Raw genomic sequence first — 27,547 nt, forward strand, 5'->3', positions numbered from 1 at the left:
CATTTTGGTTCAAGGCTGTACGATGTCGATGTTCCAGAGGGAGGCCGAGGGGAAAGGGAGGAATTCCAATAAAGCATCATGATTGGCGCTCTCCCTCCCCCTGATCCTAAGTGGTGAGCAGACTCCCACTTCCACTCCTCTGCAATCTCCTGTGTGGAATATTGTGCTACCGTTCCACCATTTAAACAGCTCAGCATTTCACCGATATCCCTCCCTCTCTCTCTCTAATTAATTGCCGAGTCTCAGGGGCTGAGGACCTGACGTCTCATCCAGCACCCAGCCTGATGAATGAGGTTACATTCCACTCCTAATTAAAGTGATGGTGACGGGCCACAGCCGGGGCCTTTATCGGAATCGCCTGACGCTAGGGCTGGCCACGGTATCTGTGTGGAGGTCAGAGCTGGTACCAGGCAACATTTCAACAGATCCTGTGCAGAATTTAAACCGCCCCCCCCTCCCTTCCTCATTCACTCTCTCTCTCTCTCTCATTTATTTTTATTCTTTTGGTCTATCGCACCATGTCTCTGATTTAATTTTTTCAAGATTTGCTTTCTCTCTCTCCCCTGCAACCCCCCCTTCCTCCACCCCTGCCTGTGTTCTATCTCCGGTAGGGATGGCACGGTGGCACAGTGGTTAGCACTGCTCCTGACAGCGCCAAAGACCCAGGTTTGATTCCTGGCTTGGGTCACTGTCTGTGCGGAGTCTGCACATTCTCCCCATGTCTGCGTGGGTTTTCTCCGGGTGCTCCGGTTTCCTCCCACAGTCCGAAAGACGTGCGGGTTGGGTTGATTGGGCCATGCTAAATTTGACCCTAGTGTCAGGGGGATTAGCAGGGTAAATATGTGGGGTGACGGGAATAGGGCCTGGGTGGGATTGTGGTCGGTGTAGACTCGATGGGCCGAATGGCCTCCTTCTGCACTGTAGGGATTCTGTGATTCCTGTCCTTGTGTATCTTTTTGGCTTCAAATTAAGCAAGGTATCACAAAATATTTCAAAGCAGAACCCCACCCCACCCCCACCCCCCCTCAACCCTCCCACACACGCACACATACACACACACACACACATACACACACACACACACACACACACACACACAGCGCATCACGGCAGTCTTCTCACGAGATCTGACACGGAGCTGCAGAAGGCAATTTGAGGGCAGATGGTTAAAAAGCTTGGACAAAGAGTTGGGTTTTAAGGAGGCTTTCAGAGGCAATGGAGAGCTGCACAATGTTACAGAGATGTAGGTAAGCTGTCTTTGAGCTGATTGGGAAGTTCAGCTCACTGTTGGCTGGGACGCTGAGGGTACAGACATTCTGTTTTACTCCTGAAAGGACGAATCGAGAGGGAACAGAGTTTGTGTCCGGGGTCCGTGGAATGACACAGGACAAAGACACGGAAAGAGCCCATTTGACCCAAGCAGTTCATGGCGGTGTTTATACTGCACACAAACCGCTTCCCTTCCAATTTTTCTCATCTGAATCTACCATCCTAACTATCCACTCCCTTCTCCCTCATCGCTTGTCCACCTTCCTCTCAAATGCAACTATATTCCCAATTTACGTAGAAAATAAGAGCAGCAGGAGGCTATTCGGCCCTTCGAGCTGGCTCTGCCATCCATTGTGATCATGGTTCATCATCCAACTCAATAGCCTGATCCCCCTTCCCCCCCATATCATAGAATCCTATAGTGCAGAAGGAGGCCATTCGGCCCATCAAGTCTGCACCCACAATCCCACCCAGGCCCTATCCCCATAACCCCATGCATTTACCCTAGCTAGTCCCCCTGACACTAAGGGGTAATTTAGCATGGCCAATCCACCTAACCCGCACATCTTTGGAGTGTGGGAGGAAACTGGAGCACCCGGAGGAAACCCCACACAGACATGGGGAGAACATGCAAACTCCACACAGACAGTGACCCAAGCTGGGAATTGAACCTGGGTCCCTGGCGCTGTGAGGCAGCAGTGCTAACCATCGTGCTACTGTGCCGCCCTTTGATCCCCTTCGTCCCAAGAGCTATATCTAACTATTTCTTGAAAACATACAATGTTTTGGCTTCAACTGCTATCTGTGGTAGTGAATTCCACAGGCTCACTACTCTCTGGGTGAAGAAATTGCTTTCTGTTGCAGCGAGTTCCACATTCTCACCACTCTTTGGGGTTTACTCTGAATTCCCGATTGGATTTCTCGGGGTCTATCTTATACTGACGACCTCTAGTCATGCTTTTCCCCACCGGAGAAAGCAGTCACTCCTTATCCTCCCAGTCTAAACCTTTCATCATTTTGTCGACATCTGTAAGGTTATCCCTTAGCCTTTAAAAAAAAAGTTGATTCAGGGAATGTGAGCGTCGCTGGCTGGTCCAACATTCATTGTCCATCCCTTTTCAAAAGATCATAGAATCCCTACAGTGCAAAAGGAGGCCATTCGACCCAGCAAGTCTGCCCCAACTCTCTGACAGAGCATCCCACCTAGACCCTCTCTCCCGCCATATCCCCATAACCCTACATGCGGGTGGGGTGGTAAAGTTCCAGCCAAAGGGCCAATTCTACCGTGGTCAATCTCCCTAACCCGCACATCTTCGGATTGTGGGAGGAAACCGGAGAAAACCCACGCAGACAGTGACCCGAAGCTGGAATTGAACCTGGGCCCCAGGCGCTGTCGAGCAGCAGTGCCAACCATTGTGCCACCGTGCCACCTTAAAAACGATGCCTTCCGAGTGTTGTGAGTGGAGGGAATTGTGGCTGAGGCAGGACTGGGATGTTAGATGAGCAGGTGGGGGGGTGGGGGGGGAGGGGGGGGGGTGGTGACTGAAAGGCTGGGACCAACATCTGTGTGGAAACCGACCCCCACGTCTGAAGATGTCATTGTCAAGTCCCCGAAGGGGGATTTGAACCCGCCACCACCTGACTCAGAGTGCCACTCACTAAGCCGCGGTCGACACGACTTCACCTCTCGAGGTCCTTTGCCTCTTGGGGATCGCGGAGCCTGTCTGCCCCGACCAGCCTGTAGGATGCACGTCTGGGAGAAGTCTCGAGGGTGGGTTATAATTCATTGGAGGGCTGGAGGAGGTCACTTCCTTTCTTGCCAGGAAGCCTGTTTCATCATTCGCTGGGTTAATAATCCAGATGGCTGCTCTCATCAACCGTGACCTCATGTATTTTGACAGAATATACTAGGATCAGAGCAAACTCTCTCAAAGCAAGTTTGTTGCCAATTTCAGCTTTGAGTCAGTGATTGTTCTGCGAAACCCGTACCCTTGCCAGCAGGCTTTTTATTGACACACTTTATCATCACTGCACCAAAGTAGAAAATGTTTAGTGAATTAATACAGTCCCATGGGTTTATTATGTAATGCTGTTCAGTGTGTTTCAGTTCCCGGCTCATTGTAATGACCTGATTAACTGGGCTGAATGGATTGAGCAGCGGTTTCAGCCGCGACTCAGTTGGTAGTACTCTTACCTTGGGGGTTGGAGGTGTCATGGGTCTGAGCTTCCCTCCAGCGAACGTCAGCATCTAATCCAAGGCCCGCAGTCCAGTGCTGGCACTAAGGCAGTGCCTTTCGGGGGATGTTTAAACTGAAGCCCTGTTTTCTCTTTCTGGCGGACATAAAACGGCGGAACTACAAAAGGTCATGAATGTAGCCCAATCCATCACGCAAATCCATCCATCAGCCTCCCATCCATTGACTCTATCTACACTTCCCGCTGTCCCAGCAAAGCAGCCAGCATAACTAAGGACCCCACGCACCTCGGACATTCTCTCTTCCACCTTCTTCCATTGGGGAAAAGATACAAAAGTCTGAGGTCATGTACCAACCGACTCAAGAACAGCTTCTTCCCTGCTGCTGTCAGACTTTTGAATGGACATACCTTGCATTAAGTTGATTTTTCCCTACACCCTAGCTATGACTGTAACACTCCATTCTGCACTCTCTCCTTTCCTTCTCTATGAATGGGATGCTTTGTCTGTATAGCGCGCAAGAAACAATACTTTTCACTGTGTGTTAATACATGTGACAATAATAAATCAAATCAAAATCAAAAGAGGCCCACGGCACTCTCCAGAGAAGAGGAGTGCTCCTTGGTGGTCCTGGCCAATATTGATCCCTCAACCAACTGAGCTGGAGACAGATTCTCTGCTCATTGTCACACTGCCGTTTGTGGGATCTTGCTTACCACAATATTGGCTACTGCGTTTTCCTGCTTAACCGCAGTGACTACATTTCGATGGCCAAGCAGCACCTTGCGAGGTCATGACGGGCGCTATATAAATGCCAGTGCCTTTTGTTCTTTTAATGACCATGAGTGTTTTTTGTTGGTCATAAAATTATTGCAATCCATCCCTCCCAACATTGTATGAAGCAGCCTCGGTACAGACACCACCCGTTTATCAGACAGGAGCCCTGCCAGCTCTGAGCAGGACCCTTCTTCAAAGAGGCCTTTATACAAGGGTCAAAAGCTAATCTGTCCATTGAAAGTCATGAGGCAATGCTGCTTTTTCAATGAGCAACCTTGCCTGTTCCATATGAGGATTCATAGAAATTAGAAGCAGGAGGAGGCCATTCGGCCCTTTGAGTCTGCTCCGCTATTCATTATGATCATGGCTGATCATCAAATTCAATATCCCGATCTCTCCCTTCCTCCCATATCCCTTGATTCCTTCATTCGTGGGACATGGGCATCGCTGGCCGGCCAGCATTTATTGCCCATCCCTAGTTGCCCTTGAGAAGGTGGTGGTGAGCTGCCTTCCAGGACTTTGATCCCTTTAGCCCCAAGAGCTCTATCTAATTTCTTCTTGAAATCAGACAATGTTTAGGCCTCAAGAAATGGTGAGGTTATACTGTAACTCCTCATCTCCAGGCCATATACCTTCAAGGGTTTGAATGACCTTCTGCTGTTCCTAATGTTCCTACCTGGTTTATAGGGTATCAGTGTAGGTGGCCACACCAAAATGTTTGATTTGATTTATTATTGTCACATGTATTAGTATCCAGTGAAAAGTATTGTTTCTTGCGCACTATACAGATGCACCATACCGTTCATAGAGAAGGAAAGGAGAGAGTGCAGAATGTAGTGTTACAGTCATAGCTAGGGTGTAGAGAATGATCAACTTAATGCGAGGTAGGTCCATTCAAAGGTCTGACAGCAGCAGGGAAGAAGCTGTTCTTGTGTCGGTTGGTACGTGACCTCAGACTTTTGTATCTTTTTCCCGATGGAAGAAGGTGGAAGAGAGAATGTGGAAGTGCGTGGGGTCCTTAATTATGTTGACTGCTTTTCCGAGGCAGTGGGAAGTGTAGACAGTGTCAATGGATGGGAGGCTGGTTTGCGTAATGGACTGTGTTTCGTTTATGACCCTTTGTAGTTCCGTGCGGTCTTGGGCAGAGCAGGAGCCATACCAAGCTGTGATACAACCAGAAAGATTGCTTTCTATGGTGCATCAGTAGAAGTTGGTGAGAGTTGTAGCGGACATGCCAAATTTCCTTAGTCTCCTGAGAAAGTAGAGGCTTTGGTGGGCTTTCTTAACTATAGTGTGATAGGTGTGAACCGTGTAACACCAGATACCACCCTGTATGTACTATGCTTGGATTGAAGTTGTCAGTGAGACATTCTCATACACACACACACAGACACACACACGCACACACACACATTGCAGTGGTAGAGACGAGTGAGCTTATTGCTGCATTTGAAGGTTCCTTCAGAAGTGAAGGGGTTAATTGCCCGTTGCCCAAGTGCTCCTGTAATTCTGAACGGTTCAGTTTAACTGCACAGGCCTTTGTTTCGAGCATTTGGCCACAGATCCGTGGGCGTGGGTACATGGCCTGGCAGTCCCACATGCTCCTGTCCTGTTGAACTCACCATGGTTGTTGTCTATCTTACAGATTTACTGGCCAGCGCCTGTGGAATGGAGAGAGGAGTGCAACTGGGCAGGCAAAGACTTACACGTGAGTGAAGCCACGTTATTAGCTCTGCACGATGGACAGTCAGTGGTTAGCGTGATCAGTCAGGGCTGTTTTGCATCCTGTTTGGAAACGACATCTCTTCCCTTCTTTCCCACACCACCATCTCACCTCCCCCCCGACGCGCTTCCTCCGTACCCACAGATCTGCTTTCTCAAGCTATCGAACACAATCTATATACCCAAAATGATTTGATTTGGTTTATTGTTGTCACGTGTATTGGGATACAGTGAAAAGTACGGTAGCGCAGTGGTTAGCACTGCTGCTTCACAGCTCCAGGGTCCCGAGTTCGATTCCCAGCTCGGGTCACTGTCTGTGTGGAGTTTGCACATTCTCCTCGTGTCTGCGTGGGTTTCCTCCGGGTGCTCCGGTTTCCTCCCACAGTCCAAAGATGTGCGGGTTAGGTTGATTGGCCAGGTTAAAAAAAATTGCCCCTTAGAATCCTGGGATGTGTAGGTTAGGGGGCTTAGTGGGTAAAATATGTAGGGGTAGGGCCTGGGTGGGATTGTGGTCAGTGCAGACTCGATGGGCCGAATGGCCTCCTTCTGCACTGTAGGGTTTCTATGATTCTATGATTCTAAGTATTGTTTCTTGCACGCTATACAGAAAAAGCATACCGTTCATAAAGTATGTAGGGGAGAAGGAGAGAATGGGAAATTAATGTCACTCACAGGCTGACAAGCCCAGTTAAAGCTGGAAAGTGACCTGGACTCTGTGCCTTTTGAGATCTGATTGGAACCTGTATATATACCTGAGAACTGTGTTAATTGTCTATCAGTTCACAGTTTCTTTTATTTGGGTTGGACGCGAAGCACATTCCGGAGGTGTTAGGAAGCTGGAATATTTGCCATCCGTTGCCTCCTACTATTTTTGCCAACTCTCAATCCTGTCATCAGCGGGCGGCTTGCTGCGTTGCGAAACAGAACACACTCTGATTCGGAGCAGTTCCGGTGAGTAGTCTGTGTGCGTCGACGAGAACGACAGTTTACGATTCCTCACAGGCATGGGCCGGGCACCAATGCTTCACGCACGCACCCCCGGTAAATACTAAAGTGACTCTTCAGGACCAACTGAGGAGAAGCAAGGCGCGTCTTTCCGGACTTGAATGTTGTGAAAAAAAGAGACATGTCACCGAAGTTTTGCAACTTGCACTCATCAGGACAAGTGCAAGAGTGTCAAATTTCAAGCAATCTCGACAATTTACACTGCAGGAGAAAAGGGTGCTGATTGGTTGGCAAGTTGACTCTGATTGGCTGCAGATGTGTGACCCCGGACTTCAAAGCATTCACTTCCTCTGGAGTGGGACTTGAACCCACGACCTTCTGACTGATGGTGATGGTGAGCATGTTATCCGCTGAGGCACAGCTCATTGGGCCCATTTGTCAAACCCATTCTGTTCCTTCGCTCTGCGCCTTAATCAAAACCCATGACCTCCCCGATCCTGGAATGTCGATCTCCTTGCCAACTTGTTTTTGCAAGCCTTAGATAATTCTTATATAACGCGACCTCGGAAAGTTACAAAGAAGTTTATGTGTTCGCCCTGGTGTAACACTATCTCTGGGCTGAGCTGTGCTGAGTGGCAAGTCTCACTTGGCTCGGTTCAAACATTCAGGCACAAACGAATGCCTCGGAGCTTTGAGTTCTGCGCAGCTGAATGTGGTAACTTGCACACTCTCTGCTTGTTCTGTGACACACCACCTGCTAGATATTACACTTGGGGTTGTGGTGAGGGGGTTAGTTTGAAATCCTGGGCAATGAGCTCATGCCTTGATATGGAGCAGGCTGGGCTTCGGGGAGGAGTGTACACGGGACAGCTGCTAGTGCGCACTCGTGCGCGCAGTGACAGTGGAGGGACTGGGGAATGACACCACCCCAACTTCAGGAATGGACTGCTGGTCACATTGTGCAGATGGTTGGGAACTGGCACCTTGGCTGGCGTAGATACAGTGCCCGGGTGCCAGCAGCACAGACACTGGCAAACGTTAACTACATTCAAAAGGCATTTGGACAAATACGTGGTTAGGAAAGGTTTAGAAGGATATTGAATTCTTAGAATCATGGAATCCCGACAGCGCAGAAAGAGGCCATTCGGCCCATCGAGTCTGCACCGACAACAATCCCACCCAGGCCCTATCCCTGTAACCCCACATATTTACCCTGCTCATCCCTCTAACCTACGCATCCCTGGTACTAAGGGGCAATTTAGCCTGGCCAATCCACCTAACCCGCACATCTTTGGACTGTGGGAGGAAACTGGAGCACCCGGAAGAATCCCCCGCAGACACGGGGAGAACATGCAGACTCTACACAGACAGTGACCCGAGCCGGGAATCGAACCTGGGTCCCTGGCGCTGAGAGGCAGCAGTGCTAACCACTGTGCCACCGTGACGATCCTGATTGAGGCTGTCCTCAAGCCAAGTTCCTCACGCATGAGGACGGACTTAACTGGGATCTCGGGTTCATGTCACACTACCTGTAACCCCCACCATTTGGCCTGGGTTTGCAAAATCCTAATAACTGCTCTGGCTTGAGATAATTCCCACCTCTTATCCCCCTCTCCACACACACTGTTCATGCCTGTAAAGACTTGATTACCTGTAAAGACTCGCATTCCAACCATTCTTCACATTCCAATCTGTAATTATCTTACAATTGTGTCTTTGCCTACATATGCCGTGTTTGTGATCTAACCTCCACTCACCTGATGAAGGAGCAGTGCCCCGAAAGCTCGTGATTCCAAATAAACCTGTTGGACTTTAACCTGATGTTGTGAGACTTCTTACTGAGTTGGTGCTGGAGGCAAAGACCCGAAACTCTTTGGAAAAAGTACCTGGATCTGCACCTTAAGTGCTGTTAGCTACAGGGGTGTGGGATGGGTGCAGGAAACTAGGATTAGAAAGGGCAGCTGGGTGTCTTCGGGCTGGCATGGATCAGATGGGCTGAATGGCCTCCTTCTGCACTGTAAATTTTCTGTGGTTCTAACATGAGATCTTGTAAATCCAGAAAAGAAGAGGTTAGAATGAGGAACTCACAAACACAGGAAGATTAAGATGAGTGATGTAGATGATAAGCATGAGGGAGAAAGGAGTAGAAGGTTGTTTTTTTATTATTTGGATGAGGGCGTCGCTGGCTGGGCCAGCATTTATTGCCCATCACTCATTGCCCTTGAATTCAACGGCCTGCTAGACCATTTCAGAGAGGCATTTAAGAGCCAACCTCTGTTAACATCTAGTGTTCTGCTGTGAAAAGAGGGCTGGTCTATGGGAGGAGGATGTACTTGGACAAGTTATATCGGCAGTTAGCACCAAGGTCCAACAGGACTGCAACAATAACACCAAAACTTGCATTTATATAGCACCTTTAAGTCAGTAAAGTGTCCCAGGATGCTTCACGGGAGCGTTATCAAACAAAAGGCAAGACTCAGCCACATAGAGTTAGTAGAAGAGTTCTGTAGAAGAGTCACCTCTCGAAAGGTTAACTCAGCTTCTCTCTCCATAGCTGCTGCCAGACCAAACATTTTCTGCTTTTATCAAAGAGCGTTTAGGACAATTTGCCACAAGGTTTGGACCTTGGCAGCTGAGGTCACTGAAGGTGGAGCAATTTAAATGGGGATGTGCAAGAGTAAGGAGTCTAACAACACCAGGTTAAAGTCCAACAGGTTTATTTGGTAGCAAATGCCACTAGCTTTCGTCAGGTGAGTGGCAGATCTCCCACTCACCTGACGAAGGAGCAGCGCTCTGAAAGCTAATGGTGTTTGCTACCAAATAAACCTGTTGGACTTTAACCTGGTGTTGTTAGACTCCTTACTGTGTTTACCCCACAACGCCGGCATTTCCACATCATGATGTGCAAGAGGCCAAAATTAGAGCAACGCAGAGATCTCAGTGGGTTGTACGGCTGGGTGAGATGACAAAGGTTTTTTAAAATTCATTCATGGGACCTGGACGTTGCTGGCTGGCCAGCATTTATTGCCCATCCCTAGTTGCCCTTGAGAAGGTGGTGGTAAGCTGCCTTCTTGAATTGTTACAGTCCACGTGCTGTGGGTTGACCCACAATGCGGTTAGGGAGGGAATTCCAATGACTGCGAAGGAACAGCGATATATTTCCATGTCAGGATGGTGAGTGGCTTGGAGGGGAACTTGCAGGTGGTGGTGTTCCCATGTATCTGCTGCCCTTGTCCTTCTAGATGGAAGTGGTCGTGGGTTTGGAAGGTGCTGTCTGAGGATCTTTGGTGAATTGCTGCGGTGCATCTTGTAGATGGTACACACTGCTGCTACTGAGCGTCGGTGCTGGAGGGAGTGGATGTTTGTAGATGTGGCGCCAATCAAGCGGGCTGCTTTGTTCTGGATGGTGTCAAGCTTCTCGAGTGTTGTTGGAAATTACCCTGGGTCTCTAATCCAGCGACAATATGCTCCACTCAAACCTCCGCTGCACCCATCCAGGCAGGTCGGGAGGGGTGAGGCGATGGAGGGGTTTGAAAACAGCGAGGCCAGTTTTAAAACGGAGGCATTGCATCACCAGTCGCCAGTACAGGTCAGTGAGTACGGGGCTGGTGGTTGAATGGAACTTGGCACGAGTGAAGCAAACAGTGTTTTGAATAAGCTCAGGTTGATGGAGGGTGGAAGATTGGAGATTAGCCAGGAGATTGTTGGAATAGTTAAGTCTAGAGATAACAGTGGCATAGATGGGGGTTTCAGCAAAAGATGAGCTGAGACAGGGGAGGAGGTAGGCAGGCAGCGTTACGGAGCTGAAAGTTGGTGACGGCTCGGTTATGTGTTTGAATACTAATCTCTGAGTCAAATATGAAGCAAAGATTGTGAATGTGTTTCACATCGAGCGGCCTTACTCTGCTATTACATAATGCAAATACCACGACAACAAGACAATGGCTGGGATTTTCCAGCATTTTCCGCCAGTGGAATCTTCAGGTCCCGCTGAGGGTCATTCCCACACCCATCCCCCAACCCCTCCCCATGGTGAATTCCCCCGTGTTACATTTTGTTTGATGACACTCTGATAAAGCATCCTGGAGCACTTGACTAACTTAAAGGTGCTATATAAATGCAAGTTTTGGTTGCAGTTCTGTCAGACCTTGGTGCCTAACTGCCGATATAACCTGTCCAGGTACGTCCTCCTCCCATAGACCAGTCCTCTTTTCACAGCAGAACGCTAGTGGCTGGAGAGCAACACAAACGGACATTGACTTCGGCAGGACCGGAAGATCTCGCTGGAGGCCAATGACGAGCCACCTCCCCTGCTGGAAAACCTGAGGCCATTGAAAACCCTGACCAATATGTTGACAAGCAAAGTTCCACCGCGTTATTGTGTTAACACCTCCCACAGGGTAAAGTGTTTACAGCAAACTTGGCTGGAGATTTGATGCCTATCAAGTTTACAGCTCCTGAGTTCAGTCTTCTGGGTTGAATCCAAGTTCCCATTCCAATAAATTTAATTTATATATTTTTGTCTCTTGCCAGTCCCTCATCAAAATGCCTTTACTTGTCACGCGTGGCCTGAGCATGCCTTGTTTGCATTTAGCCTTACACCTCGAGGGTACAGAGTGAATCACGCATGGGTAATTTACACATTTCTGCTGATTGACGCGGGTGAAGGTGTACATGGTTTTGTTTCTTGTAGCCCCATTCATCCCTTTGTTAAGGCCTCCAGGCCATGGCTGAACTATCTTGTGATGGCTTCTTCCAGAACCTGGAGCCCCACAAGCACACAGGTGTTGGCTGCCTTGGTGAGACCTCCTCTTGTATTTCATAGAATCGTACAGCACAGAAGAGGCCTTTCGGCCCATCGAGTCCGCACTGACACATTAGAAACACCTGAACTCCCACCGAATCCCATCTGCCAGCACTTGGCCCATAGCCCTGAATGTTATGATGTGCTAAGTGCTCATCCAGGTACTTTTTAAAGGATGTGAGGCAACCCGCCTCCACCACCCTCCCAGGCAGCGCATTCCAGACCGTCACCACCCTCTGGGTAAAAAGCTTTTTCCTCACATCCCCCCAAAATCTCCAGCCCCTCACCTTGAACCTTGCTCGACCCGAGACCAGGAAATCCCTTCCAAGGTCAATAGACATTTCCATTGACAGCCCCTCGCCCGCTCTGACTCCCGTGGCAGGCGGGGAGGTAGAGTTCCAGCGAATAATCCTCTTTCTACCAGCTGTATCGATCCAGTCCTTCATAGACATAGAACATAGAACATAGAACATTACAGCGCAGAACAGGCCCTTCGGCCCACGATGTTGCACCGACCAGTTAAAAAAAAAACTGTGACCCTCCAACCTAAACCAATTTCTTTTCGTCCATGAACCTATCTACGGATCTCTTAAACGCCCCCAAACTAGGCGCATTTACTACTGATGCTGGCAGGGCATTCCAATCCCTCACCACCCTCTGGGTAAAGAACCTACCCCTGACATCGGTTCTATAACTACCCCCCCTCAATTTAAAGCCATGCCCCCTCGTGCTGGATTTCTCCATCAGAGGAAAAAGGCTATCACTATCCACCCTATCTAAACCTCTAATCATCTTATATGTTTCAATAAGATCCCCTCTTAGCCGCCGCCTTTCCAGCGAAAACAATCCCAAATCCCTCAGCCTCTCCTCATAGGATCTCCCCTCCATACCAGGCAACATCCTGGTAAACCTCCTCTGCACCCTCTCCAAAGCCTCCACATCCTTCCTGTAATGTGGGGACCAGAACTGCACACAGTACTCCAAGTGCGGCCGCACCAGAGTTGTGTACAGTTGCAACATAACGCTACGACTCCTAAATTCAATCCCCCTACCAATAAACGCCAAGACACCATATGCCTTCTTAACAACCTTATCTACTTGATTCCCAACTTTCAGGGATCTATGCACACATACACCTAGATCCCTCTGCTCCTCCACACTATTCAAAGTCCTCCCGTTAGCCCTATACTCAACACATCTATTATTCCTACCAAAGTGAATTACCTCACACTTCTCCGCATTAAACTCCATCCGCCACCTCTCGGCCCAACTTTGCAACCTGTCTAAGTCTTCCTGCAAACTACGACACCCTTCCTCACTGTCTACCACACCACCGACTTTGGTGTCATCAGCAAATTTGCTAATCCACCCAACTATACCCTCATCCAGATCATTAATAAATATTACAAACAGCAGTGGCCCCAAAACAGATCCCTGAGGTACACCACTTGTAACCGCACTCCATGATGAATATTTACTATCAACCACCACCCTCTGTTTCCTATCCGCTAGCCAATTCCTGATCCAATTTCCTAGATCACCCCCAATCCCATACATCTGCATTTTCTGCAGAAGCCTACCATGGTGAACCTTATCAAACGCCTTACTAAAATCCATATATACCACGTCCACTGCCTTGCCCCCATCCACCTCCTTGGTCACTTTCTCAAAAAACTCAATAAGGTTAGTAAGGCACGACCTACCTGCCACAAAACCATGCTGACTATCACCTATCAATTCATTACTCTCCAAATAACTATAAATCCTATCCCTTATAATTTTTTCCAACATCTTGCCGACAACAGAAGTGAGACTCACCGGTCTATAATTCCCGGGGAAGTCTCTGTTCCCCTTCTTAAACAATGGGACAACATTCGCTAACCTCCAATCTTCTGGTACTATACCAGAGGCCAACGACGACCTGAAGATCAGAGCCAGAGGCTCTGCAATCACTTCTCTTGCCTCCCAGAGAATCCTTGGATAAATCCCATCCGGACCAGGGGATTTATCTATTTTCAGACCCTCCAGAATATCCTGCACATCCTCCTTATCAACTGTAATACTGTCTATTCTACTCCCTTGCAACCCAGTGTCCTCCTCAGCTATATTCATGTCCCCTTGCGTGAACACCGAAGAGAAATATTGGTTCAATGCTTCACCAATCTCCTCCGGTTCCACACATAACTTCCCTCTGCCATCTATAACTGGCCCTAAACTTGCCCTAACCAACCTTCTGTTCTTGACATACCTATAGAACGCCTTAGGATTCTCTTTAACCCTATCCGCCAAAGTCTTCTCATGTCCCCTTTTAGCCCTTCTAAGCTCGCTCTTCAACTCCCTCTTAGCCAATCTAAAGCTTTCTAGTGCACTACCCGAGTGCTCACGTCTCATCCGAACATAAGCCTCCTTTTTCTTTTTAACCAACAAAGAAACTTTTTTGGTGCACCACGGTTCCCTAGCCCTACCAATTCCTCCTTGCCTGACAGGGACATACCTATCACAGACTCGCAGTAGCTGCTCCTTGAAAAAACTCCACATGTCGGACGTTCCCAGTCCCTGTAATCTCCTAGTCCAACCTATGTTTCCTAATTCTCTCCTAATAGCCTCATAATTACCCTTCCCCCAGCTAAAACCACTGGCCCGAGGTTCATGCCTATCCCTTTCCATCACTAAGGTGAACGTAACCGAATTGTGGTCACTATCACCAAAATGCACACCAACTTCCAAGTCTAGCACCTGGTCTGGCTCATTTCCCAGCACCAGATCCAATATAGCCTCACCTCTAGTTGGCCTGTCTACATACTGAGTCAAAAAACCTTCCTGCACGCTTTGAACAAAAACTGACCCCTCTAACGAGCTAGAGCTATAACAATTCCAGTCAATATTAGTCAAGTTAAAATCCCCCATAACAATTGCCCTATTACTTTCACTCCTAAGCAGGATTGACTCCGCAATCCTTTCCTCAACCTCTCTAGAACTTTTAGGAGGTCTATAAAAGACTCCCAACAGGGTGACCTCTCCTCTCCTATTTCTAATCTCCGCCCATACTACCTCAACAGATAAGTCCTCATCAAACCTCCTCTCTGACACTGTGATACAATCTCTGACCAATAATGCTACCCCTCCCCCTCTTCTACCTCCTTCCCTACTTCGACTAAAACATTTGAACCCCGGGACCTGCAGCATCCATTCCTGCCCCTGCTCTATCCATGTCTCTGAAATAGCCACAACATCGAAGTCCCAGGTACTGATCCACGCTGCAAGTTCACCCACTTTATTGCGAATACTCCTGGCATTGAAGTATACACATTTCAAACCCTGCTCCACCCCACCTCTGCAATGCCGTGCATTGCAGTCCCCATCCATGCATCCCTCACTTTCAGCCCCACTACTCAGGATCCCTCCCCCCCCCCGAATCAGTTTAAACCTCCCTGCATGGCCTTAGCAAATTTACCCCCCAGGATATTGGTCCCCTTCTGATTAAGGTGTAGACCATCCTTCTCATAGAGGTCACACCTTCCCCAGTACGAGCCCCAATTGCTTAAGTACCTGAACCCCTCCCTCCTGCACCATCCCCTCAGCCATGAATTCAAACCTTCCCTCTCCCTATTCCTCTCTAAACTATCCCGTGGTACAGGCAAGAGTCCAGAGATAACCACTCTGTCAGTCTTGGCCTTTAGTTTCCACCCCAACTCCATAAATCCCTGCCTAATATCCCCTTCCCCTATCCTCCCTATGTCGTGTGTCCCCACATGTACAATAACTTGTGGTTTATCTCCCTCCCCCCTAAGAGTCCTGAATACCCTGTCAGACACATCCCGGACCCCAGCCCCTGGTAGGCAACACACCAACCCTGAGTCCCTACCTTTAGTTCCGACCCTCCTATCTGTCCCCTTAATTGTGGAGTCCCCAATCACAAGGCCCAGTCTTTTACAGCCCCTAACCACCTGAGCTTTCTCACTCGGCTCACCCCCAGAGATCTGCTCTCTATGCTCAGTTGATTCCTCCTCAACTGTAGCCTCCAGCACCGAAAACCTATTATGGAGGGGAACCGCCCCAGGGGATTGTCTTCCCGATTGCTTCTTACCCCTCCTCCTGGCATTGACCCAAGCCTCATTTCTAGGAGTTACTATTTCTCTATAACTCCTATCAACTTCCACCTCCGCCTCCCGAGACAGCAGTAGACTGCGTTAGGAAGTGACATTCCAAAAACTATGACAGTAACCCTATGGACGGAAATTGTTTGATTTGATTTAATTAATATCACATGTATTGGGATACCGTGAAAAGTATTGTTTCTTGCACGCTATACAGACAAAGCACACTGTTCATAGAGTACGTGGGAGAAGGAAAGGAGAGAGTGCAGAATGTAGTGTTACAGTTATAGCTAGGGTGTAGAGAAAGATAAACCTAAAATAAGGTAGGTCCATTCAAAAGTCTGACAGCAGCAGGGAAGAAGCTGTTCTTGAGTTGGTTGGTACGTGACCTCAGACTTTTGTCTCTTTTTCTCGATGGAAGAAGGTGAAAGAGAGAATGTCCAGGGTGCGTGGGGTCCTTGAGTATGCTGGTGCTTTTCCGAGGCAGCAGGAAGGATAGACAGTCAATGGATGGGAGGCTGGTTTGCGTGAACAACTTGTCTTCATTCACGACCCTTTATAGTTTCTTGTGGTCTCAGACAGAGCAGGAACCATACCAAGCTGTGATACAACCAGAAAGAATGCTTTCTATGGTGCATCTGTAAAAGTTGGTGAGAGTCATAGCTGACATGCCAAATTTCCTTAGTCTGCTGAGAAAGTAGAGGCGTTGGTGGGCTTTCTTAACTTAGTGTTGACATGGGGAGGACCAGGACAGGTTGTTGGTGATCTGGACACCTAAAAACCTGAAGCTCTTGACCATTTCTACTTCATCTCCATTAATGTAGACAGGGGCATGTTCACCATTACGCTTCCTGAAGTCGATGACAATCTCCTTCATTTTGTTGACCTTGAGGGAGAGATTATTGTTGTCGCACCAGCATTCCAACAATGACTTCATTGGCTGTGCAGGATTTTGGGGCAGTTTGGGGTTATGGAAAGTGCTACAAAAGTGCATCTCCCTTTTCGAAAAACATTGCAACAACATTACAACAATACGTTGAGTTAAATTGGCACTGATCATGTGACAGATGAGATACCATCAATTAGTGATGTCATCTCAAAGGGACGATGAAGTAGAGCTGTCCATTTGGAGCCTGTTTGATGTTCAAGCCAGTGTTTTCTCTTTTTCTTTCCCATGGTGATCAGTTTACATTATATCTGAATCTTTTCAAGGAATCTTCCTTGCTGTCAAGTTAATCTGCTAGTTCACGATGAAAGCTTACACATTCTCTGTTTTCAGGCCTCTGCAAGCTGCTGTTCCTCTGCAATTAATTTTAGCCGCGTTTCCTTCCCCTCAATCCCCCCACACCCTCCTTGATTCCTTTGGTTACAATCTACTTTTGCTGCTCACACAACAACTGCCGGTCATTGTCATTGAGTCATAGAGATTTACAGCATGGAAACAGGCCCTTTGGCCCAACTTGTCCATGCCACCCTTTTTTTTAACCACTAAGCTAGTCCCAATTACCTGAGTTTGGCCCATATCCCTCTATATCCATCTTGCCCATGTAACTGTCTAAATGCTTTTTAAAAGACAAAATTGTACCCGCCTCTACTACTGCCTCTGGCAGCTTGTTCCAGACACTCACCACCCTCTCTGTGAAAAAACTGCCCCTCTGGACCCTTTTGTATCTCTCCCCTCTCACCTTAAACCTATGCACTCTACTTTTAGACTCCACTACCTTTGGGAAAAGATATTGATTATCTAGCTGATCTATGCCCCTTATTATTTTATAGACCTCTAAAAGATCACCCCTCAGCCTCCTACGCTCCAGGGAAAAAAGTCCCAGTCTATCCAACCTCTCCTTATCACTCAAACCATCAAGTCCCGGCAGCATCCTAGTAAATCTTTTCTGCACTCTTTGTAGTTTAATAATATCCTTTCTATAATAGGGCGATCAGAATTGTACATAGTGGATGCCGGTGGAATTCTTTCCTCTGCCTGTTCCACACATTCCTTTCCACCAAAAAAAACTCCTCCAAAGTTGGTTAAGAAGGTTAAGGCTCATGGGATACAGGGAGAAGTGGCTAGATGGGTGGAGAACTGGCTTGGCCACAGGAGACAGAGGGTAGTGGTCGAAGGGTCTTTTTCCGGCTGGAGGTCTGTGACAGTGGTGTTCACAGTAAGAAGTCTCACAACACCAGGTTAAAGTCCAACAGGTTTATTTGGTAGCAAATACCATAAGCTACCAAATAAACCTGTTGGACTTTAACCTGGTGTTGTGAGACTTCTTACTGTGCTTACCCCAGTCCAACGCCGGCATCTCCACACAGTGGTGTTCCGCAGGGCTCTGTACTGGGACCTCTGCTATTTGTGAAATATATAAATGATTTGGAAGAAGGTGTAACTGGTGTTATCAGCAAGTTTGCTGACACGAAGATGGCTGGACTTGCGGATAGCGATGAACATTGTCGGGCAATACAGCAGGATATAGATAGGCTGGAAAATTGGGCGGAGAGGTGGCAGATGGAATTTAATTCAGATAAATGCGAAGTGATGCATTTTGGAAGAAATAATGTAGGGAGGAGTTGTACAATAAATGGCAGAGCCATCAAGAGTATAGAAACACAGAGGGACCTAGGTGTGCAAGTCCACAAATCCTTGAAGGTGGCAACACAGGTGGAGAAGGTGGTGAAGAAGGCATATGGCATGCTTGCCTTTATAGGACGGGGTATAGAGTATAATAGCTGGAGTCTGATGATGCAGCTGTATAGAACGCTGGTTAGGCCACATTTGGAGTACTGCGTCCCGTTCTGGTCGCCGCACTACCAGAAGGATGTGGAGGCATTAGAGAGAGTGCAGAGAAGCTTTACCAGGATGTTGCCTGGTATGGAGGGTCTTAGCTATGAGGAGAGATTGGGCAGACTCGGGTTGTTCTCCCTGGAAAGACGGAGAATGAGGGGAGATCTAATAGAGGTGTACAAGATTATGAAGGGGATAGATAGGGTGAACGGTGGGAAGCTTTTTCCCAGATCAGAAGTGACGTTCACGAGGGGTCACGGGCTCAAGGTGAGAGGGGCGAGGTATAACTCAGATGTCAGAGGGATGTTTTTTACACAGAGGGTGGTGGGGGCCTCCAATGTGCTGCCAAGTAGGGTGGTGGAGGCAGGCACGCTGACATTGTTTAAGACTTACCTGGATAGTCACATGAGCAGCCTGGGAATGGAGGGATACAAACGATTGGTCTAGTTGGACCAAGGAGCGGCACAGGCTTGGAGGGCCGAAGGGCCTGATTCCTGTGCTGTACTGTTCTTTGTTCTTTCCCCATCCAGTTTTCACTTGGATTGGGAGGAAGGGCTACCCACGGGCATTACAGATAGGAGCAGGAATAGGCTATTTGGCCCTTTTGGCCGGGTCCACCAGTCAGTACGATCATGGCTGATCTGATCTTGGCCTCAGCTCCATTTTCCTGCCTATTCCTCAGACACCGACTCCCAATAGCTCAAACAATTGCCCAGTTCTGCCTTGAATAAGTTGAGTGACCTGGTCTCCAAAGTCACTACAGAAGCTGCCAATCCTTGGATTCAGAATTTATTTATGATGAAACATTTCTGTATTCTTGCTGCATGTTTCCTCTTCATCTGATCTCCCTTTATCACATAAAGCTGTCCTGCCTGTTATTAAATGCACAGAAGTGGCATGGTGGCACAATGGTTAGCACCACATCGTCAAGGACCCGGGTTCGATTCCCGGCTTTGGGTCACTGTCTGTGTGGAGTTTGCACATTCTTCCATTTTGTGTGTGGGTTTCCTCTGGTACTCCAGTTTCCTCCCACAGTCCAAAGATACACAGGTTAGGTGGATTGGGCACGATAAATTGTCCCTTAGTGTCCTAAGATGTGTTCGTTAGGGGAATTGGTGGGGTAAATATGTGGGGTTACGGAGATAGGGTCCGGTTGGGATGTTCTGTCAGAGAGTTAGTGCAGACTCAATGGGCTGAATGGACTCCTTCTGCGCTGTAAGGATTCTGCCATTAGTTGGTTCCTTACTTATTTGGGACCGTTTTGACTACTGTGGTCAGTGTTGAATGCCAAGCTATAATCCGGCATCGGTTAGAGGTCATCAGGTAAAAGAAAGAACTTTCATTTATTTGGCATCTTCTACAACCCCTGGAGGTCCCAAAGCACTTTCACAACCCAATTACCAATTCATGAAGCGTACTCACGGTTTTGCCGTCAGGAATGCAGCAGCCAGTTTGTGCACAGCAAGCTCCCACAAGCAACAATAAGATGAATGTCCAGTTAAGTCAGGTTTTGTGGTGTCACATTAGGGAGGAATGTTGGCCAGGATCAGTGTTCTCTGTAAGTGGCGGGTGCCGCAATCCAAGAAGTACCATGCACCGGGGCAAAAATGCAGGCACGCCCAATATTCCATTGACGATGTGTGCATGGTTGGCCACACAGTGATCTTCATAGAATCCCTACAGCGTAGAAGAAGGTCATTTGGCCCATCGAGTCTGCACTGACAACAATCCCACCTATGCTCTATCCCCGTAACCCCACATATTTACCCTGCTAATCCCGCTAACCTACACATCCCAGGGCACTAAGGAGCAATTTAGCACGGCCAATGCACCTAAACCGCAAACCTTTGGGCTGCGGGAGGAAACCAGAGCACCCGGAGGAAACCCACGCAGACACGGGGAGAACATGCAGACTCCACATGGACAGTGACCCGAGGCCGGGAATCGAACCCGGGTCCCTGGCGCTGTGAGGCATCGTAAGAATGTCCAACATCTTAGCGGTTAGCACTGCTGCCTCACAGCGCCAGGGGCCGGGTTCAATTCCGGCCTCCGGTCACTGTCTGTGTGGAGTTTGCACATTCTCCCCGTGTCTGCGTGGGTTTCCTCTGAGTGCTCCGGTTTCCTCCCCCACTCCAAAGATGTGCCGGTTAGGTGGATTGGCCATGCTAAATTGTCCCTTAGTGTCAGGGGAACCAGCAGGGTAAATAAATGGGGTGACAGGGATAGGGTCTGGGTGGGATTGTAGTTGGTGCAGACCCGATGGGCCGAATGGCCTCCTTCTGCACTGTAGGGATTCTATGATCTTCAATAGGACAATTGAGTCTGGAGCTGGTCAATGAGGAAGTTGCCTCTGAGAAAATAGCGCCCCCTGGATCTGTCCCCTGGCTGGTGCGGGCTCAGAACCCCCTTGGTGCTAACCACTGTGCCACCGTGCCGCCCATCTTAAAGGGGTCCACGCAGTACAGCAAAACAGGTCACGCACAAGATAGGAAAGCTAGCGGGAGTATTGTCCAAGGCACCAGTGATATTCACTTTTCTCTCTCCCAATGGACACTGTGGAGTTTTTTTCTTGACCCAAAAAAATGCTCAGTTTAGCATCGCATTCAAAAGCAGGAAGAAACCAGCCAAACTGAGACAAGCAAGTCCAAACATCAGGGAACTTGTATGGGCCACTTCCTGGCTACACACAAAAAGAGAACGGCCGAACCTCTCTTACACACACGATTTGGTTTAATTGTTCTTTAAGGGAGGTCTGATCTTGATTACCAGTCAAAGCAACTCTGCCAAAGTGACAAAGCCTTTCTTCAATTACTTTTCCTGGCCGAGGTTAGTTTCTCAGTGATAGATTCTCTTTTGTGTTGCTGGGTTTAGATACCCTGGTATCTTTTGGATGATCTGACTGTACCCAAGTCTGGTCACTCGCCCATCAAGATGGGGGCCACCTGGTGCAATGTCACCTCTTCCCTGGGTGGGCGTATGTGAGAATTTTCACCTCCCTGTGGCTCTTGTTCGTTGACTCAGTGCCCCCTGCCCACCAGGGGCACACAAGTGAGAGTCAGCAAGGAAATGAGGGTGGGCTACGGACCAGGGTTGGCATGGAAAATAGCAGGCCCCCGTGGCATTGAACGTGGAATGGGAGGGGCGGTCCCTTGAACGTTTACAGGATCCAAGCTGGTTGGTGAAGATGAAACCAAGGCACAGAGTTGTTCCCTCTCGAGTGAATGTTTTTGACTTGTTCGGGAATTGAATCCGGGTCCCTGGCGCTGTGAGGCAGCCATGCTAACTAACCACTGTGCCACCCAGGCTGGACCGTGGGGGCAAGTCACGTGATGACACCTCCAAGAATATATTTTTTAAAGTTTTCATTTATTTATTTAGTCACAAGTAAGGCATACATTAACGCTGCAATGAAGTTACTGTGAAATTCCCCTAGCCGCCACACTCCGGTGCCTGTTCGGGTCAATTCACCTAACCAGCACATCTTTCAGACTGTGGGAGGAAATCCACGCAGAGATGGGGAGAACGTGCAGACTCCGCACAGACAGTGACCCGAGCCGGGAATCGAACCCGGGTCCCTGGCACTGTGAGGCAGCAATGCTAACCACTGTGCCTTTAATCACAGCTGATAGTCCTAACAGCATCGTAAGAATGTCCAACATCTTAGCGGTTAGCACTGCTGCCTCACAGCGGCAGGGGCCGAGTTCAATTCCGGCCTCCGGTCACTGTCTGTGTGGAGTTTGCGCGTTCTCCCCGTGTCTGCGTGGGTTTCCTCCGGGTGCTCTGGTTTCCTCCCCCACTCCAAAGATGTGCCGGTTAGGTGGATTGGCCGTGCTAAATTGCCCCTTAGTGTCAGGGGAACCAGCAGGGTAAGTAAGTGGGGTGACAGGGATAGGGTCTGGGTGGGATTGTGGTTGGTGCAGACTCGATGGGCCGAATGGCCTCCTCCTGCACTGTCGGGATTCTATGATCTTCAATAGGACAATTGAGTCTGGAGCTGGTCAAAGAGGAAGTTGCCTCTGAGAAAATAGCGCCCCCTGGATCTGTCCCCTGGCTGGTGCGGGCTCAGAACCCCCTTGGTGCTCACATTGGATTCCAAACACCGCAGGAAATCCCGCCTGAAACACTCAGACGCAGCCTGCTTCTGAGCGGCTTTTTAGAATCTGGGTTCTGGCATTGCAGCATCTGTGATGCTGACCCCTGGTGCGCTTGTGGTTTTCAATCTGGTTTTCACAGACTGTGAAACCACGCTTCAGCCAAATCTAAAGGCTAGGAGCTGGGTTCCCAGAATTTCAAATTAAAAGATGACCCGTATAAAAGGGGCCTTTGTGCCTTTTACGCATTAATCCACGCATTAACGCGGCCACGCCTCCTTTTCCAGAATGTTCTTTTTGTGAACCCGTCAGCTGTTATGAATCTGATGCGAGGCGTCAGATCCCCGAAGCCTTTCTTTCGCCGAGTTGACTTGTAGGTTCCTCCCCTCTTGTGGGTCACTGCCGTCAAAGCCACTAATGAGTCTCTGGCTTAATTGTTATGCAGCAAGACAAAGTCACTGAAGCAGGGGCGGATTTGCATATGTGTTAGAAGGTGCCGTGAATTTACAAATGTAAAGCCTGATGTTGTCCCATCCTGAATGCAACCCCTGTCTGCGGCAGGCTCTTCATCAGGGTGGAGAGAAGTACACAAAGTGTCACCACCCTCCTCTCCAGCCCCCTCCCCCGCCCCCTCTCTCTTTATCCCTTTATCGTGATATTCCCCTCTGCTTCTCCCTTTCTCTTTCTCCCACTCCTTCCGCTTCCTTTTCTTGGGTTAACAAATATGTCTCTTGTCCTCACAATTCCTATTTGCTCCAGATGACAGTCGGGTCTCTTGCTCTCTGCTGTATCTCTCTCAGTCTCCAGTGCAACTTTTAAATGTGTCTCTCTCTCTCTCACTTTCCCTATTCTGCAAACTCTGTCTTTCTCTGTCCTGTCTGGAGACAATACACATCTCTTTAACCTGTGCCTAATGCTCCCTCCACTCACGTTGTCTGTATCTTCAAGACTTGATTAGCTGTAAAGATTTGCATTCTAATCAGTATTCTGTAAATTGATTTTGTGTCTCTGTGCCTTGTTTGAGAGCACATTTCCACTCCATCTGACGAAGGAGCAGCGCTCCGAAAGCTAATGGCATTTGCTACCAAATAAACCTGTTGGACTTTAACCTGGTGTCGTTAAAACTCTTACTGTGTCTCTCTCCCCACAACTGAACCCACCCCCCCTCCCCCCGCTGCCAACCCAAACCCAACGCACCCCCTCCATTGCTACTTTTGTACACCCATGTCTCTGTCTCCACCTTTGTGTTCTGGCTTGCTCATGAGAACCTCTTTGTGTGTGCCTGTCTCGTTCCCCCCCCTCTCCCTCTGTTTGTTTCGATATATTGCTGTCTCTGAGGTTAATTTGTGGTTTAAAAAGTGCCTCAGTTGTTCTGACCAAACTGAAAGTACACACAGTGCAAGCTTTAGCTCCTTATTCTATCCCCCCGACCCGCCCCCACGGTGTGTGGAAATGGGACTGCAATTCATTATTCCTCAAGACTCACAATCTGAAGTCCTTCTCTCTCTCAGCCTGTCAATCCTGCTACGTTCCACAACAGCAAATTACATTTATATAGTGCCCTTAATGTTGGAAAATGTCCCAAGACCATTCGCAGGAGTTTATCGAGGTGAGAACTGACACTGAATCAGGGCGGAGGAATGAGGACAGTGGGCTCCTTTCAAACTAAAATTGTCATCGCCTCCAACTTTCCTCGTACTCTCTTCAATCTTGTTCATGCCCCGCATAGAGTTGTACAAAAGAGATTGCATTATCCGTGTGAGCAGCATATGGTACCGTTTAGCACCATAACAATCTCAACTTGACTCGTTAACTCACTGTGTGTTACTACACGAGATTATTCTTCATTAACTTGCTGTGTTGAGAGACAGAATCACAGAATTGTTACAGAGCAGAAGGCGGCCATTCGGCCATCATGTCTGCGCCGGCTCTCCAGACAAAGCATCGTGACTTTGTCCCATTCCCCTGCCTTTTCCCCTTACCCCTGCACATCGTTTCTATTCAAATAACCATCTAATGTCCTCTTGAACGCCTCGATTGAACTGCCTCTGCCACACACCCAGGCAGTAACATTCCAGACCCCAACCATTCGCTGTGTGAGGAAACTCTTTCTCACGTCAGATGTGCTTCTTTTACAAATCACTTTTAAATCTGTGTCCCTCTCATTCTCGATCCTTTTACGAGTGGGAACGGTATCTCCTTTTCTATTCTGTCCAGTCCCCGCAATATTTTGAACATTTTTATCAAATCTCCTCTTAGCCTTCTGCTCTCCAGGGAGAACAGTCCCACCCTCTCCAATCTATCCTCATAACTGAAGTTTCTTATCCCTGGAACCATTCTTGTAAACCTCTTCTTGCGCTCTCTGTAATGTCTTCACATCCTTCCATTAGTGTGGCGCCCAGAACTATCCGCAATATTCCAGCTGAGATCTAACTAATGCCTTGTACAAGTTAAGCATAATCTCCTTGCTCTTGTACTTTATGCCCCATTAATAAAGCCCAGGATGCTAAATGCTTTATTAACTGCTCTCTCCACCTGTCCTACCACCTTCAATGATCTATGCACATAGACACCCAGGTTCCTCCACTTCTGGACCCCTTTAAGAATTTTACCCCTTGTTTTGTATTGTCTCCCCATGATCTTCCTACCAAATGCATCACCTCACACGTCTCCACATTGAACTTCATCTGCCACCTATCTGCCCCACTCCACTAACTTGTCAATGTCCTTTTGAAGTTCTACACTGTCCTCTTCATAGCTTGCAATGCATCCAAGTTTTGTGTCATCTGCAAATTGTCCCCTGCACATCAAGGTCTAGATCTATGGGCGGCACGGTGGCACAGTGGTTAGCACTGCTGCCCCACAGCGCGAGGGACCCGGGTTCGATTCCCGGCTTGGGTCACTCCCTGTGTGAAGTTTGCGCATTTTCCCCGTGTCTGTGTGGGTTTGCTCCGGATGCTCCGGTTTCCTCCCACAGTTCAAATACGCGCAGGTTAGGTGCATTGGCCATGCTAAACTGCCCTTTAGTGTCAGGGGGACGAGCTAGGGTAAATGCGTGGGGATGGGGCCTGGGTGATATTGTGGTCAGTGCAGACTCGTTGGGCCGAGTGGCCTCCTCCTGCACTGTGGGGATTCTATGATCATTAATGTATGTCAGGAAAAGCAAGGGTTGCAATACTGACCCCTGGGGAACACCATTACGAACCTTCCTCCGGCCTGAAAAAAGTATCCATTGACCATTAATTACTCTCTGCTTCCTATTAATCATCCAATTTTGTATCTGTTTTGCTGCTATCCCTTTTATTCCATGAGCTATAAATTTTCTCAACAGTCTGTTGTGTGGCACTTTATCGAATGCCTTCTCAAAGTCCGTGTACACCACATCAACAGCATTACCCTCATCAACCCTCCCTGCTAACTCCTCAAAAAACCTCAGCAAGTTCTTAAACATGATTCCCTCTTTAGAAATCCATGCTGGCTGTTCCCAATCAACAAACACATTTCCATGTGACTACTAATTCTATCCCAAGTAGTTGTTTTTAGAATCTTACCCACCACTGATGTTAAACTGACTGGCCTGCAATTGCTGGGGCTATCCTTACAACCTTTTCTTAACAGAGTGGATACAAAATTGGCTTCTTGACAGAAGCCAGAGGGTGGTTGTCGAGAGTTGTTTTTCAAACTGGAGGCCTGTGACCAGCGGTGTGCCTCAGGGATCAGTGCTGGGTCCACTGTTATTTGTCATTTATATTAATGATTTGGATGAGAATATAGGAGGCATGGTTAGTGAGTTTGCAGATGACACTAAGATTGGTGGCATAGTGGACAGTGAAGAAAGTTATCTCCAATTGCAACGGATCTTGATCAATTGGGCCAGTGGGCTGACGAATGGCAGATGGAATTTAATTTAGACAAATGCGAGGTGATGCATTTTGGTAGATTGAACCAGGGCAGGATTTACTCAGTTAATGATAGGGCATTGGGGAGAGTTACAGAACAAAGAGATCTAGGGGTACATGTTCATAGCTCCTTGAAAGTGGAGTCACAGGTGGACAGAGTGGTGAAGAAGGCATTCGGCATGCTTGGTTTCATCGGTCAGAACATTGAATACAGGAGTTGGAATGTCTTGTTGAAGCTGTGCAAGACATTGGTAAGGCCACACTTGGAATACTGTGTGCAATTCTGGCCACCCTATTATAGAAAGGATATTATTAAACTAGAAAGAGTGCAGAAAAGATTTACTAGGATGCTACCGGGACTTGATGGATTGAGTTATAAGGAGAGGCTGAATAGACTGGGACTTTTTTCTCTGGCGTGTAGGAGGCTGAGGGGTGATCTTATAAAGGTCTATAAAATAATGAGGGGCATAGATTAGCTAGATAGTCAATATATTTTCCCAAAGGTAGGGGAGTCTAAAACTAGAGGGCATAGGTTTAAGAGTCGGAATAAATGGGTGTTTTTCCGGTTGGAGGAAGGTAACTAGTGGCGTGCCGCAGGGATCGGTACTCGGGCCGCAACTATTTACCATTTATATAGATGATCTGGAGGAGGGGACGGAGTGTAGGGTAACGAAGTTTGCAGACGACACAAAGATAAGTGGAAAAGTGAATCGTGTGGAGGACGGAGAAGATCTGCAGAGAGATTTGGACAGGCTGAGTGAGTGGGCGAGGATATGGCAAATGGAGTATAACGTTGATAAATGCGAGGTTATACACTTTGGAGGAAATAATAACAAATGGGATTACTATCTCAATGGAAACAAATTAAAACATGCTACCGTGCAAAGGGACCTGGGGGTCCTTGTGCATGAGACGCAAAAGCCCAGTCTGCAGGTACAACAGGTGATCAAGAAGGCAAATGGGATGT

At 48.2% G+C, this 27,547-nt stretch overlaps 1 protein-coding gene across 6 annotated transcripts in view; it reads left to right on the forward strand.

The window, feature by feature from the left end:
• The window catches only part of sema3b (sema domain, immunoglobulin domain (Ig), short basic domain, secreted, (semaphorin) 3B), a 293,085-nt gene that overhangs the window by 199,723 nt on the left and 65,815 nt on the right, over positions 1-27,547 (forward strand). For all 6 annotated transcript variants that reach the window (XM_078209940.1, XM_078209941.1, XM_078209939.1 and 3 more), the window contains exon 4: positions 5,886-5,948. In XM_078209940.1, coding sequence (XP_078066066.1) covers positions 5,886-5,948 — 63 coding nt within the window. The remainder of the gene's footprint in view (positions 1-5,885; positions 5,949-27,547) is intronic.

Source organism: Mustelus asterias, chromosome 3 (assembly GCF_964213995.1).
Source record: "Mustelus asterias chromosome 3, sMusAst1.hap1.1, whole genome shotgun sequence".
Classification (NCBI taxonomy): Eukaryota; Metazoa; Chordata; class Chondrichthyes; order Carcharhiniformes; family Triakidae; genus Mustelus; species Mustelus asterias.